The sequence below is a fragment of the Eubalaena glacialis genome, chromosome 4 (genome assembly GCF_028564815.1).
Source record: "Eubalaena glacialis isolate mEubGla1 chromosome 4, mEubGla1.1.hap2.+ XY, whole genome shotgun sequence".
Taxonomy (NCBI): Eukaryota; Metazoa; Chordata; class Mammalia; order Artiodactyla; family Balaenidae; genus Eubalaena; species Eubalaena glacialis.
In genome coordinates, this window is record NC_083719.1 from 116,932,020 (window position 1) to 116,948,633 (window position 16,614).

The 16,614-nt window shown below is 42.2% G+C and overlaps 1 protein-coding gene across 6 annotated transcripts in view; it reads right to left on the reverse strand.

Moving 5' to 3' along the window:
- Positions 1-16,614, reverse strand: part of SIL1 (SIL1 nucleotide exchange factor) — a 306,671-nt gene that overhangs the window by 88,875 nt on the left and 201,182 nt on the right. For all 6 annotated transcript variants that reach the window (XM_061189660.1, XM_061189659.1, XM_061189656.1 and 3 more), the window contains one exon: positions 4,477-4,597. In XM_061189660.1, coding sequence (XP_061045643.1) covers positions 4,477-4,597 — 121 coding nt within the window. The remainder of the gene's footprint in view (positions 1-4,476; positions 4,598-16,614) is intronic.

The following is a 16,614-nucleotide window of genomic DNA, read 5'->3' on the forward strand; positions in this document are numbered from 1 at the left end:
ATCTATCCTCCATATACATAGCAACTAGAATGATCTTGCTATACTACATTACATTAAATGACTCTCCCACCCCAAATCCTCCAATGGTTTTCCATTACAATTCTACTTAAATGAAGAACATTCAACATGCTCCTCAAAATTCCACATGATCTGGCCCCTCATACCTTCCCAATCTCATCTCATATTAGTCTTCTTCCTTCTCCTACCCTCTAGTCAACCTGATCATTTTCCTGTTTCTTGAACTTGACAAAGCCCTTTCCTTAACAAAGCCAGAAACTCTTCTTGTTTCTTCTGCCTGAAATGCTCTAACCATAAACCTATAAAACCAACCCCCTGCATGACTAAATGCCCCTCATTCTTCAGGTCTCAGTTCAAACATCTCTTTGAGAAGGCCTTCTCAAACCATCCTATCTACAGTTACCTCCCTCAGGGACTTATCACCTTTATTTCTTCCCTAGTATTTATTATAATCTGTAATTACCTTACTTGCATACTTATTTCTCTCTTTTCCTGTCTGCTAGCCTCAATAAAGCTAGCATCTTGTCTGTTTTGTTTACTACTGTATCTCCAGTGCCTGGCACATAGGCACTCAATAGGTCTTTTGTGAAATGAATGAATGGAGTAAGTAAATGGTCCTGTCCTTGGCCCACTCCCTTAACTACCATACCATATTATACCGTGGTGAATGCTCAACCCAAAATGAAACAACTTGGATGAAGTTTGTCCCTTATCCCTCTAAACATAAGAGGATGACTCAAATATCTGGTTGTTCCAAGGCAAAAAGAGAGATGTACTATGGAGAGATTGACAGGGATGCAGACTAAAACCAGTGGAGATGGCAATACCTAACACACAAAGAGGAAGAGGAAAACCTGCTGAGAGCCAACTATACACTGAACTCAGGTAGTGCCAAGAGAATCCTCTGGGACAAGTCAGAGTCAGGAGACCTCTCCCAGGCTTTAGAGCCCACAGGAACTGTAGCTCTAGGTAGCAGTGTGGCCAGTCACACAGCCAGCAGCTCTAATGGAGAAGCTGCCATGGATTAGGCTGAATGGACTATCTCTCTCTAGCCAGTGGTTCTTTTCTTTTTTTAATTTATTTCTTTTTATTTTTGGCCGCCTTAGGTCTTTGTTGCTGCGCGCGGGCTTTCTCTAGTTGCGGCAAGCGGGGGCTACTCTTCGTTGCGGCTCGCGGGCTTCTCATTGGATGGCTTCTCTTGTTGCGGAGCACGGGCTTTAGGCGCGTGGGCTTCAGTTGTGGCACACGGGCTCAGTAGTTGTGGCTTGCGGGCTCTAGAGCACAGGCTCCAGAGTTGTGGCGCACGGGCTTACTTGCTCCGCGGCATGTGGGATCTTCCCGGACCAGAGTTCGAACCCGTGTCCCCTGCACTGGCAGGCAGATTCTTTTTTTTTTTTTTTAATTAATTTATTTATTTATTTATTTATGGCTCTGTTGGGTCTTCGTTTCTGTGCGAGGGCTTTCTCTAGTTGCGGCAAGTGGGGGCCACTCTTCATCGCGGTGCGTGGGCCCCTCACTATCACGTCCTCTCTTGTTGTGGAGCACAGGCTCCAGACATGCAGGCTCAGTAATTGTGGCTCACGGGCCTAGTTGCTCCACGGCATGTGGGATCTTCCCAGATCAGGGCTCGAACCCGTGTCCCCTGCATTGGCAGGCAGACTCTCAACCACTGCGCCACCAAGGAAGCCCTGTCAGGCGGATTCTTAACCACTGCGCCACCAGGGAAGTCCTAGCCAGTGGTTCTTAACTTTGTGGGATCACCAACTTCTTTGACAATCTGATGGAAAGCTGTGGATCTTGTTCCCCAAAACAGAATTAAGTCAATAAGCAAAATATTATAACAATTTTGAAAATTAGCCCTGCCCTTTGGCCTCTGTTCCCATTCCAGAACTAGAGAGGCAGGAAGACACTGTGAAGTGGAATTAAAGGAGCACAGGATGAGGTCCACTCCTTGAGAAGGAAGTCACCACCAAAGGCAACCAGAGACTCACTGAGCTCACAGCACTGAACACCCACACCACTTTGTCAATGCCTTTGGGCTTCTGTTCAGACAGGTTTGCTGCTGGCTATAAATGCTGAGAAGGAAGAAGACATGTCCAGCATATCCTGGAGGCCATTCCAGGGCAGAGCCCTCAGAAACATTCCAAAGGAGAAAAGCAAAGAGGCAGGAGTGGGGACGAATATTCTTCTCTTACGGTGTCTCTACTACAGACCACATGGATGGCTCTGCTTTCTAGTATAAAAAGACAGGAGCAACAGACAAAGCAATAAGTGCTCCTACTAATGATCTATGGTCAGGTATTGGAGAAATCACTTCCCATAGTATTAAAACCAACAAATAAAAAGCTCCAAATTCATCAAGTTCCTAACTCAATATTCTTAAAACCAGGAAAAAAATAGTCTTCTTATTCAGAAAATAAGACTTGGCTTAGATGTGAGAAAAGACTTCCTAAGTACTTTGAGACACTGAAAAATGTATGTATATGCGTGCTAGGGATGGAGGGAGGTTGACAGGGGTTACGACAATGAGATTTGATTCTTTCTTCGACGGTTCTGAGAAAATAATCATCATATAACCTGGGTTAATCCAGGTTCAGGCCTATCTGGAGAGATGGGGGAAAGTAAAGATCCTTCCCAGTTTGGGGTGACTATAAGGACGACAAATAGCTCCTTATCTATCATAATATAAAGTTGAATTTTCCAACAGTGAAAAATGCCCAAATCTGAATAAGCTACTTTGTGGGCTTGTGAGTGCCACATGGACAGGATGGATGACCTTTTGCCAGGTATATAAAAGAAAAGACTCAGGTAAAAATGGGGCCTCTAAGGTAACTTTCTGCCTCATATCTAACCGCAAAATATTGTTAAAATAATAAAAATCCAAGGACTGAGTAACACTAACCCCACTCAATAATCCATGATTGATTCCCAATACTTACATGAATAGGCATATCTCAGAGATATTGAGGTCACTGTTCCAGACCATCGCAATAAAGTGAATATTGCAATAAAGCAAGTCACGTGAATTTTTTGGCTTCCCAGTGCACATAAGTTATGTTTACACTATACTGTAGTCTATTAAGTGTGCAATAGCATTACGTCTAAAAAAAAAGTAGGTACCTTAATTAAAAGATACATGACAAAAAAACAATACAAACCAAAAAACCAATTACAATAGTAACATCAAAGATCTATTCATCAAAGAACTAATCACAGGATCACCATAACAAATATTAATGAAAAAGTTTGAAATATTGTGAAAATTACCAAAATGTGACACAGAGACATGAAGTGAGCAAATGCTATTGGAAAAATGGTAGCAATAGACTTGCTCGACACAGGGTTACCACAAATCTTCAATTTGTGAAAAACGCAGTATCTGCGAACCGCAACAAAGTGAAGCACAATAAAACAAGATATGCTCGTATTAGAACAGGGACAGCAAACTATTTGTAATAATCAGATAATATTTTAGGCTTTGTAGGCCTTATGGGGTCATTTTCCCAACTACTCAACTCTGTCAGTGTAGCAAGAAATCAGCCATAGACAATACCTAAATGAGTGAGCATGGCTATGTTCCAATAAAACTTTATTTATTGACACCGGAATCTGAATTTCAAATAATTTTCAGTCATGAAATATTCTTCTTCTTCATTTTTTTTCAACCATTAAAAAATGTTAACAACAACCTAGCTTCTGGGACATACAAAAAAAGGCAGTAGTCCCAATATTTTGCTGCAGGCCATAATTTGCTGGTCCTTGTGTTAGATACTTCACGGCTGGTATTTATACTGACCTATCAAGCTGCACAATTCCAGCAGCCCCTGCAACCCCATGCCTCAACCTCCTTCTCCCTTACACAGGAAACAGCAAGCAAAAAAACTTGGTAATTCAAGGCAAAAAACAGAAAAATAGAGACTACGAATTGCCCAAAAGCAAATAATCTAAACTGATTATTAAAAAATAAGGCAACTCTTACCATTGGAGAACTTTTGAAAGCCTGTTTTAATATAGACTAACAAGAGGAAAAGTTGGTCTGAATTAAAGACTTCAAAATGCAATTTTATTGTTCACCAAGGAAGTATTACTGCAAAGCAGAAGGCTTAACAGGCCTGTTTTAATGAATAGATGACTCCTCTGTAATCAGTGCATTAACTGTTGGGATTCAAATGGGTACTCTTAAAGTACTGGGAAAAATGGCTTCATTTTTAAAGCAGGTTAAGCATTCCCCTACAGCCTTTTTTAAAGTATCAATTTGCTTTGCAAACTATTTCTTTCCAAAGACCGTAGAAGTAAACATCCATAAAACCCTGACAGATTTATCACAAATTCTAAGCTATTAAATTTCAAAAAATTTAAAGCCATGTGTATTTGGGTAAGAAACAACACATTGTCATTACTCTCAGTGTTACAGGGTCAATGCTGTCAGTCTCCCAGTCCCTAGGGTTGACACTATACCTTTTGCCTTTTTTCAACCCTTTCAAATTATTTCGAAGCTTGTCCTCATCTTGGAGTTTCACTTCTCTTGCCCCAGTCTGGAGATTCAGCCGCACATGGGATCCTGCAGGAACAGCATGACCTAAAAGCCAAGAAGAGAGGGGGCTTATGACGTATACAGTACCTGGAGGGACACTGCATGTGAAAAATTCCTTCAAGCAAAGTGCGTAGCACAAGTTATCTTGGAAAGATGAGGTAAACCCCGAGCATAAAAGAGTAATGATGTAGCAAGAATTCAAGTTTTCTCAATTCTGGCAGGATCATAGCAAACTCCAAGTTACACCAACCACTGTGCCTCCATCAGAGAACCAAGGAGCCGGGGAAACACCACTCCAAGACAAGCTGTTCTGTTCCTGCCATCCCACTTCAGCAGGGAGTTTCTATATCTTTGCCTAAGAATTCAAAGGGAACTTGAGTACCTGAGTATATGTGTATAATGATCCACTTCTAACCTCAAACCCATCCAAAATGCCTCAAGGATTTTTAAAAAAGGTTATGTTCAGAGTAGAATGGGGAAACTTATCTCTGGGGAGGCTCCCTGAATTGGGGGTTAAATGATGCAAAAAGTGAGACCCAGACTGGGAATAAAGGGAATCCCAAATAGATGGTGCCCTTCGTGCAAAGACTCAGACACAGAAACTGACAGGCCGCATTCAAGAGGCAGGGAGCAGAAGAGCTTGGGAAAACTGGAAGGGCTGTGGAGGCTGCTGTCTTGATGTGCCACTGGAACCCCAGTTTGGGTAGGAGAATAAAGGTAATGGCTGAGGAAGTTGGTTCTGGGAAGAGATGAGGCCAAATACTGGCAAGAACAACAAGAAACTGGTAACTTCTATCCTATTCCTATGATCATGGGGCAAGAGGTAACTTCTTTTAGCATTAATTCCATCTCTAAGGGAGTTCCCTGGTGGTCCAGTGGTTAGGATTTGGTGATTTCCCTGCCGTGGCCCAGGTTCAATCCCCAGTCTGGGAACTGAGATTCCACAAGCCGCGCGGCACAGCCAAGGAAAAAAAAAAAAAATCCCATCTCCAAATGTATGAAAGGGAGAGATTATCTCACCTGGAGAGATCCAAAACCAACATAACAACAAGAGTATCTTCCCGGCTGAAGGCTAAGCAGGTCATCCTTGATATTCCCTCTACTTTACACCCCATATACCCAATCTCCCAAATCTGGTGTTTCTCCTTCCATATGTCTTCTTTCTTCTTGAATGCATATCTTTCTCTCTGCCCTCCCCACCACTGCCCTTCTCTGAACCATAACCATCTCTCTTCTGGATACTGCCAAAGCCTTCTAACTGGCCTCTACTATCTCCTCTTACCTCCTAATCAAACTGTTCTTTACAATGAGTGATTTTTTTTTTTTTCAAAACACAAATCTGACTATGTTATTCCCCTGCCTCGAACCTTTTGATGGCTTCCTACTGTTCTTAAAGATGAAAATCTTCATGCTGGTCAATGAAGCCCTTTTTAGTATCTAGCTCCTTGCCTGCCTCTTCAAACTTGTCCACTCCTCATTCCCCATGTTCTAGGCCACGCTGGCCTTCTTCCATTCCATGAAAGGAACCATGTTCCCTCCTACAACAGGGCCATTCCACCTGCTGTTCCCTTCGCCCAGAATGCTCCTTCCAACCCCAGCCTCCATCTCTTCATCCTTCCAATCCCAGCTAAGAGTCGCTTCCTCTCTGAGAGGCATCCTCTATTTCCCCAGACCAGATCTGGCTTCCCCCTAAAGGCTTTCACAAAACACCATGACCCTTTTTCTTTCTCTTTCTTTTTTTTTTTTTTTTTGACCACCCCATGTAGCTTGCAGGATCTTAGTTCCCCAACCAGGGATTGAACCCAGGTCCACGGCAGTGAAAGCACCTAGTCCTAACCACTGGACCGCCAGGGAACTCCCTGCCATGACCCTTTTTCTTAATAATACTTACCACAATCAATAGTTATATGTTAGTTTTTTATTTATCTGGCTAATATAAATGCTCAGGGTCTATCACATATCTTCAGGGTCTATCACATATGCAAGCATATAGTAAACCCTCAATAATTATATATTAAGTGAAAAATCAAAAATGGAAGAGAGAAAATCCTAGCTTATCTAGAGGTGTGTGGAAATGCCAACAAGGATTTTCACTAGGACAAGTAGATTCATAATAATTCATAATAATTAGTAGTCATAGTTATTTTTAGTAGTAATTGTACTAATAACAGTAGTAATAATAATAATAATAATATCTTGAATTTTCAGACTTTTGAAATTAGAAATAAAAAAGAGAAAAAGTACATGACTTTAAAAGTTCCAGAACACAACAGGTTAGACTGTGCTAAGCTGGCCAAGGAAAAGACTAGGATCTTATGTGAATCCATTTATTTTATTTGGGGAAAATTCCAAAATTACTCCCTTCACATAAACCACCACAGGGGGCAAGAGCAACCACAATAACATTAACTTAAAATACAGGTTACGCTCATTTAAAATACATGAAACCAGCCACGGCAGCAGTGGCAGAGGCAACAGAAAACACAGTATTTCAAATATTTCCACCCCACTGGGAAAAAGGCCAAGTTAGAGAGTGTGATCTGACCTGCTTCCTTCTAGGGCCTCTCTGAAGGGACCAGAACACTGGAGAAGAACAGAACAGAGGCAAAAAGTCACCAGATACATGCAGGGATTGGGAGGTAGAGGGGAAGGGGACAAGCAGAAAATAAGACAGGAATCCAGAAAGGCAAATAGGCCTGCAAAGCCTGCGGTGTCTACTTCCCTAACCCTGGCTCCCTGAGGGGGAAAAAAATAGGTGGTAGACTGCATCATTGTCACCAGTTCTGTTCCATCCACCCCCTTTACCATGTGACCTCACAGTCTCTCCTACTAGTAGTACAGTGTACTTTCCCAACCTTTGACTTTGGACTTGGCCTGTGACGTGCTTTGGCCAGCAGGATGTTAGCAAATGTGCCACAGAGGTTTGAAATGTGCTTGTGTGTTTGGCTTGTCTCTTGGAATTGTGTATCACTGTGAGAAGAACATGCTCTACTAGCATTCTGATCCAAGAAGGATGAGAGACCCATGGAGCAGATCTGGACCCAAAGTGCAGATTGGAGATGAACCCAGCTGAGCCCAACCACGGTCAGCCAAGTCTAGCCTATCTGCAGACATGTGAACAAGAATAAATGACTGGATACTTTTTTAACTTTTTACTTTGAACTACCTTTAAACGTACACTTGCAAAAATAGTATAGAGAGTTTCCATACATCACTTACACAGCTTTTCCCAATGTTAATATCTTATATAGCCATAGACAGTTACTGGGAAATTAATACCAGTAACCAAACTAAAGATCCTTTTCAAACCTTACCAGTGTTTCCACTAAGGTCCTTTTTTGTTCCAGGATCCCATATGGCCTTCGGTTGTTATTTCTCCCTAGTTTCCTGCACTCTACAACCGTTCCTCAGTCTTCCCTTGTCTTTCATGACCCTGATACCCTCAAGAAATAAATACATATCAGTTATTCACGAATGTCTGGTTCTTGTCATGATTAAACTCAAATCATGCCACCTTGACAGAAGAACAACAGAAATTATGTCATGCTCTTCTCAGTGCATCATATCAAAAGGTTCGTGATGTCAACATGTCTTATACTGGTGATATTGGTCTTGATCAACTAACAAAAGTAATCTATACTGAGCTTTTCCACTGTGGTAAACAAAAATCATGGCAAACTACCAAACTGTAGAAAACAGTCTGGCGGTTTCTCAAAATGTTAGACAAAGAGCTACCATATGAACCCAGCAATTCTTCACCTAGGTGTATTCACGAGAGAACTAAAAACATATGTTCACACAAAAACTTGTACATGAATGTTCATTGTAGCATTATTTATAATAGCCAAAATGTGGCAACAACCCAAATGTCCATCAACTCTGAGAAATGAACAAACAAAATGTGGTCTATCCATTCAGCAGAATACTATTCAGCCACTAAAAGGAAAGAAATACTTCAAATCATTAAACTGTATCTCAATAAAACTGGAATAAATAAATAAATAAAATACACAGTAACTTAAAAAAAAGGAATGAAACACTGATATATACTATAACACGGACGAACTTTGAATGCATTAAACTAACTGAAAGACAGATACAAAAAGTCACATATTATATGATTCCTTTCATATGAAATGTCCTGAATAGGCAAATCAACAGACATAGTAAATTAATGGTTGTCAGGGGCTAGGGGAAGGGAGGAATGGGGAATGACCACTAATAAGCATTGTTTCTTTTTGGGGTGATGAAAATGTGGTGATGGTTACACAATACTGTGTGTATACTAAAAATCCCTGAATTGTTTTAAAAAAAAAATCATGGGGGAAATATCCTGAGATTATACAAATCCTCTTTTTCCTCAAACCTTTGCACACCATTAGAGGGATCTGTTTGCGACAATTACCACTGTGGAGATGGTCTAATAGCAATTTTCTACTCCCCTCCTTCCTTACACATTTATTAATTGAAATTTCACTACAAGGAAAAACTGTTGCTCCTCCATCTACTTAATTATTTACTTTTTTTATCTCATTTTTTTTAATCAGTCATCAATTTTATACACATCAGTGTATACATGTCAATCCCAATCACCCAATTCAGCAAATTATTTACTTTATCAATATGTTCTCATGGATATTTTATTCTATGAGTTATAATCCAATATTATCATTATTTTGTTGCTCAAATTATTTCAAATTATTTCAGCTTTGGCAACTAGGAGCTCCTTCAGGTTAGCTCTTGTGTTCCTTTGGCGAGTCCCTTTCCCCCATCATTTTCTTTTTTCAAGTACTTCCTTACTTTCTGGATCCATAAGATGCTCCAAGTTTATCTTGCATTTTCCTTTTCCCAGCCCTGGAATCAACCATTTTTCAAGGAGTCCTAGTTTTTTATTGAAGAACAGTGTTTAGAAACCATGATCTGCATGATAGGTGTGCTCATTACTACTAGGTTGTCATTGCTTCTGGGCTCTCTCTGGGTCAGAGATAAGAAATTTATATGTGTGTATACATATACATATATACATCTGTATTTCTACATCTATTTGTCTGTGGACATCTTAAAAACTACAAGTTTATACTGATACCTCAGATTCCAATCAGCCCCACAGGGTTCATCTCCCCCATTTCCTTATTTGCAACTTCTTTCTCCAATACTGAGAAAACTGGTTCTTTTTACCTGCAATATTATATTTATTGTTCAATACTAGTACACATACAAAGTAGTTTCAAAATTGCTAACCCATACCCCTGTGAGAAACACATTTGACAAACTACATTACAGCATTTATATACAGCTCCTTTGTCTTTAATTTTACAGTATCTAGTCAAAGTATCATTTCACAAGGTCACTTAGGTTAGTTCCATTCTTCCCTACCCCCATCAGTATGATTATGTTATCAATTTGGTTCATTTGTTAGCGTCTGTGTTCCACTTTGTTGTTTCCATTCCTCCACATCCTGGTTGGTTCAATTTTTTATTTGGGGGCATCTGAAGGGTACGTGAACTATTGCTACGGTTCTAAGAGTCAAAGCTATACAAAAAGAAATTACTGTTGTTTTAAAGCTGAGTTTTGAGTGGTTTGTTTATTGTGGCAATTCATTCCAGTGGTCCCGGAACAAGGAATTTAAAAGTGTCCAATATAAAAAAGAGTTCTTTTTTTCTGAAATTACATCATTTCTATCTTTTTAGTGTTAAAATGTCCTTTTATAAAATGAGATAATGATGATGGTGGATGATAGTGGGTTGTTTCTATGTTAAGGCCCTTAACTCAGCAAAGTAAAGAAATTGGCCTTTGGTTCCCCGAACTTTCTTTTAAAGTTTTCTGGTCCATGAAACACCATAGTCTAGAAACCACCCATCTATTCTACCAACATTCCCTAGGACGTTTGAGAATTATTCCCATGGTACACTTTAAATGACTGAATTTTATGGTATATAAATTTTATCTCAATAAAGTTGTTTTAAAAATTCATTTCTTTGGATAAAGCAGTACTTCTCCTTTTGAATCCTGGGAGAGCAATTAGGCTATCAGATATAGTACAAGGTGACAGCAAGTATTCCTAGGGGCCAAGAAAAACCTAAGTTCAGAGCCTAAACACAAACCCAGAAGGATAGTTCTGGGTAGGGTAGAAAGAAGAAAATGAGCCTAGAAAGCCTGAGGCCATCAAACACCTAGGCAAGGGGAATACTGGTAGAAGGGCAGGTAAGAAATATTGATCCAAGACGCAGAAGCCAATTCAAATGCCCATGGGAGGCAGGCAAATAACAGAGATGAGGAAGGCCATCTGTAAGACAACAGGGAGTGGTGAGGGCTGAGAAAAAAATGCCCCCTCTGAAAGCATTCAAATTTTAAGATACAAAAGCTAAACAAAACATATCTATATATGGAATTCAGCCCACAGCCAATTTGTGACTACTGGAAAAGATGTTTCACCTACTGACAAATCTTGCCTGATCCAGTATTTGTCCCAACTCACCCAAGTGCCCAGTGATTAGAAACTTAGCCCTCCTGGGCTCAGAGTGGCAGCATCCTCCTTGGGTAGTGCCCACAATGAGCCTGCTGTGCAGTCTGACTGCCCTGCTTCAGCGGAGACAGGGCCAATTGAGATGGATGCCACAGTGCCCTGGTTTCTGCGTTGGCATCAGATGCCTCGGGAGTTATATGTCTTTGGGAGGTGTCTCTGTAGGCTTTTGCCTGGAAACCTCCCCCTCCAGGGACTTCTAGGCTCTTTCAAGTCAAACCTGGACACAATGGCAGAAAATCAAGGGCTGCCGCGGCACAGCCTGCTCAGATGAGAGCTGGCCATGCAACCATAAGCACTGGAACTCTGCTACCCACTCAGCTCTTTCTTTGAGGGCCAGGTAAATTCAGGCAAATTCCTTTTTATTTTTTAATCTTCATGCCCTTATGTGTCCAATGACAAGAATCTATCGTGTCTGCTTTCACTAATGTGTTAGATTGTTGTGAAGAATAAATGAGAAAACATTGAGTCAGTGCTCAGAAGAAGTTAAAAGTGCTTCAGGAAACACAGCCCCAAAAAGGTTAAATGTCAACCAGAATGAAACAAAGACATTTTATTTATCAAGTCCTGTAGGTATGTGTTAACAAGAGTAAAAATTCCCAATTATGCCGAGTTTCTAAAGGGCAGGGACCAATTACTTGTGCCCACAGCTCGGGCTCAACTCCAGGCACACAGTAGGCCACCAGAAAGGTCAGCTTGAATGCCAGCCCCCTGGCCCCCACTTCCAAGACCAGAAAGAATAGGAGGAATATGGGACAGGAAGCAATGCCACTCACCTCCAAGCTCCTAACCAGGGCTGGTCAGAGCTGAGACTTTAGTCTCAGCCAAGCGCAGTTGCCATGGCTACCACAGCCCTATCCTCCTGCTTTTTTATTCAAAAACCCCAAACAAGTCCTGGCAAGATCCCTGCCTCACACAAATGAGCATCTATCTTGTCTCCAAGGCAGGACTTGAACTGAACCAGTAACAAAAAAATGTGCACAAACCTCTCTAGGGTGCTGAACCCTGAACCAATGTTCAATGTTTTTTGAAGGGAAACACAAATGGAGATCTTTTTTGTAAGCAGCAAACACAGAGTGAACCAGTCTGTATTGTCATTACATTTATGCATTTTCTAAAAGGACTAAACAATGGCAAAATGAGAAAAAATAAAAATATTCTCCAAACTGATTTTTTACTCTGCTGCATAATCTACAGTCTGGGCAGGGCCTTAGAAGAATTCTCTGGCATGGCTTCCAAGCAAGGGTGGAAATCCATCACCTGCATTAAAGCCCTTCAGATCAAGAGACTCCACAGTCTTCCTCTGGGAACAGCTATCCTGATAGCTCCCACCACATTCCAGAACTACCCTCCAAAATTTTATCTGCTGTGACCTAACCAATGTCTCCTTTCCAGTTCTCAAGGAGGACAGACGACAGCCGGGCACCAACCTCTGTACACAGAATTCACAACAGCAGTGCTCTTCAAGTGCAAGGACTAGCAATGCTACTTGGAAGATTTCCTCTGTTACAGTTGGAGAGGTACTCTGAACAGCCATCAGGACAAAGGCTCAAAGTAACCATATCCAGGACACGGTGAGCCTCTTTCCACAACTGGCTAGTCAACAAGCATTTACTGAGGATTAGGTAAGAGCCTGCCTGCTGTATTCTAGGCATTCCTTCTACCACACCTTACTGTGTACCCACTGAAGAAAGCCACCTGCTGTGCTGGGCACTGGGAAAGATACCACATTAACAAAACCAATAGCTGTCACTGAGGAATATGAAGTAAACGAGGAAGAGGGGTAACAATATTTAGAGTCCCAAGTCCAGAGAACAGCTTTCAGGCAAGCAAAGAAGTGGGCATAATCAGGGGACAATGAGTAACTCCATTTGAAGCTCAGCATATAACAGAAAGAGAAGGAGCAAAGAGGCTAGTTAGAAAGCTATTATACTTGACCTAATCAGATATAATCAAGCCTGAATGAGGGGAATGGGTAGGGAATGGGAAGAGTGAGACGGAGTAAGGGACGACAGTATTTTGACCAGAAAAACTTAGGAATTCTATCTGACAGGGGTCAGTCCTCCTTCCCTCAAAAGCACCAGACCTTTAAGCATGTGCAGTGACTCCTCGCACCAGCCCAGGAGACCTGTCAGAGCCCCACAATTTAGTAAATCCACGGGTAAAGGAGAACAGGGGAGAAGGGGCAGAGGGGGTACTTTCACCCAGAGACTCAGGATGGGTATCCCACACCTGTTTCCTAGCCCACTGATTGCCTCCGTTCCCCTTTTATCTCTACCCTCAATGTGTTCCATGTTCCTCTTTAGCTCAGAAGAAGACCCAGTGAGACTAACAGATATAGCACAGCCCCTTAATCAGAGCACTTGAGCTTTTACATCCATGCTGGGAACTGGTTTTCAATAACCCTATTGATTGCTATAGGCTACTAGTTCCTGCCATTTCTTTTTTTAGAGATATAGTCCCCACCCACACCCTACTCTCTCAACCCTACAAAATGTTGACTATATTCAGATTTCAATCCATTTTCAATTGTGCATACATGTATCTGTTGGGGATGAGGAGACGGGGGAAAGACCTGAGAAAACTAGAGGGATTTCCCTGGTGGTCCAGTAGTTAAGAATCCATCTTCCAATGCAGGGGACGTGGGTTCCATCCCTGGTCAGGGAACTAAGATCCCACATGTCACGGGGCAACTAAGCCCGCGCGCCACAACTAGAGATCCTGTGTGCCGCAACCACAGAGCCCACGCACTCTGGAGGCCACACGCCACAACCACAGAACCCACACGCTCTGGAGCCCACGTGCCACAACTAGAGAGAAGCCCATGCACCACAACTACTGAGCCCGTGCGCCGCAACAAAGAGCCTGCGTGCCACAACAAAGACCTGACGCAGCCATAAGTAAATAAACGAATGAATGAATGAATGAAAAGAAAATTAGAAGAGGAAAGGAATCATTAAGAGACCAAAGGCCAGGCAGTTCTTCCAGCTCTCTAATCCCACTTAGGAATTATTGAGTCAAATAAAACCACATTTTGAAAAGTCTCACTACAATTGACGTTAACCATAAGATACCGGCAATGAGTTTCACTTAATAATGAGGAGGGGGAAAACAGCAATTGGGAGTGAAGGAGTTAAATGTGCCCCTTTCCCAGGGGTCAGGGACCTTAGTTCCACTACAGCTCATTTTCTGGAGAAGACTCCGGGATTCCAGAGTGCCTGCATTTCCCACCCAGGCACAATTTCATTAGCAGCTCATTAGCAAGAGTGGCAACCATTTCTGACTCTTGTTTTTCATAATATTTATTGGTTAATTGACACTTTGAACACAAGTTGACTGAGAACCAAATGAAAGTGCTAAAACCATTCATTAGTCAAATTTAAAACACAAAGATTGTATTCTAAACAAACCCTTTGTTCTCATTTATTTTCCTCAAACAGAAGTCACAATTTAATAAGAGGGCTAAGAAAGCAAAGTGCCAAGATATTGTGCCGTAATTTTTTTATAAATTTATTTATTTTATTATTATTTTTTTATTTTTGGCTGTGTTGGGTCTTCGTTTCTGTGCGAGGGCTTTCTCTAGTTGCGGCGAGCGGGGGCCACTCTTCATTGCAGTGCGCGGGCCTCTCACTGTCGTGGCCTCTCTTGTTGCGGAGCACAGGCTCCAGACGCGCAGGCTCAGTAGCTGTGGCTCACGGGCCCAGTTGCTCCGCGGCATGTGGGATCTTCCCAGACCAGGGCTCGAACCCGTGTCCCCTGCATTGGCAGGTAGATTCTCAACCACTGCACCACCAGGGAAGCCCGTGCCGTAATTTTTAATCCTTTTTTTCCTACCACATCAGTCCCCAGGGTTCCTGACATCATAATTGGCTGTTTGTTCTCTTTTACAGCACCTGTTACCTCCACAGCCAAATGTAGTTCTGTGAATTATTTCAAAACAGTACCAGCTACTCCTGACCTCTACAATTTCCCCAGTACCTGATTCAAAAGCCCCTCAGTTTGGATGCTCCCTGCAGTGGAAAGGGAGGAAATCCATAAGTATGAGGGGAGCAAAATTCCTAGGGCCAAATTTCTCTCTAGATAAGTTCTAAAGGATGGGACTCAACTCCCTTCCTTTTTGAGGGAGAGGGGCAGAATACAAACCAGAAGGGGAAAAGATGCAAATGGAGCAATAGATACAGTGTAGAGAAGGCAGTCAAGGAAACAACTGGTCCCAAGTCCTTGCCCCTGCATTGTGAGAGGGCCTCCCTTAAATGTAGGCAACATGGACAACAAAATGAGGTTAGTTACCTGAGCCTTCTTTCAGCTATCAAAATGTAATGACAATCCCAACTTGTTGCCTCTTAAAGTTTTGGATCATGAGTATTAAGAGACCTACTAAGCAGTGCTGTGCTTTGCTTTCTTCACCTGCACTGCTAGTCTCACCAGAAGGAGCTACAGCCTCTAGCACTTGGGTGACCTGGGCAGTTATCCAGTCCAGTGGTAGAGGGCACAGGCTAAGGAAGACCCAGGTTCCAGGTCCAGTTCTACCACTTAATAGCTTTGAGACCTTGGGAAAATAAGCTCTGTGGCCCATGTACAGAACGGGGCTTAGAGTACTCACTTCATAGAGTTCACAGAGTTCACTGTGAGGAATAAGAGATAATGCAAGTGGGATGCTTAGGGTTCATCCAGAGTACTCTCAACAATGGTATTTGCTGGACTCTTGTCTCTCTCTGACTTGTTCAGTTTTCCCAGCTATGGGACAGGGACCATTACAGATGGTTAGACTGAGTGTTAACAAGCTCTCAGTACATACTTAATTGAGTTCTGTAGAGGATAAGTGAGTACATGATTTTTGTAGAATTTTCATGTCAGACTGCCTCATTAAGGCTGCATGAAGTGCAATACAATGAAGCCTACAGGGCATCCAAATTGAGAGGGCAGCCAGTTAAACCAGGCTTCTACCACACTGAAAAGATGCACTACAGCCTTCCTTGGCTGGGGCCAGCAGTAGGCCAACCAAACCCATTTAAGATGGAGTGGTCCTACCTATCCTATTCCGCAAGTCAGAACAGAAATCAGAGGCCATAACCAGCAGCATGACTTAAGCAAACGTGGGGAGGATTTAAATGAGAACAACTGCCAAGCCAGCAACAAGGGAAAAGTTTCAGGTTTCCCGATAAACTTAATTCAAACACAGGCTCAAGCCAATTTTGTAACAATGCACCATAAGGCTTATAAAAGCAGATGCCCTACTCTGGCTTCATGTTCCTAGGGGGACAGTGCTTGCAGGTGTCCACCCAAGCATGGGTGAGAGCCCTGGATGTTCCAGGCCACTGGGCACAAGGTTGGTGCTTCAGCAAACCTGCTAATATGTACACTTCTGACAAGCAGCCTGCTTCATACTTCCAACCCGTCGTCACAACAGCTGATGCTGCCCCCAGCTGTGCCTCCCCACAATGCTCCCAATCCTAAGCACTTAATGTTAACTCTGCAACTGTCACTTGATTATATACACTCTACCTGCTATACACTCTGAAGTCCCCTACAAGTACAC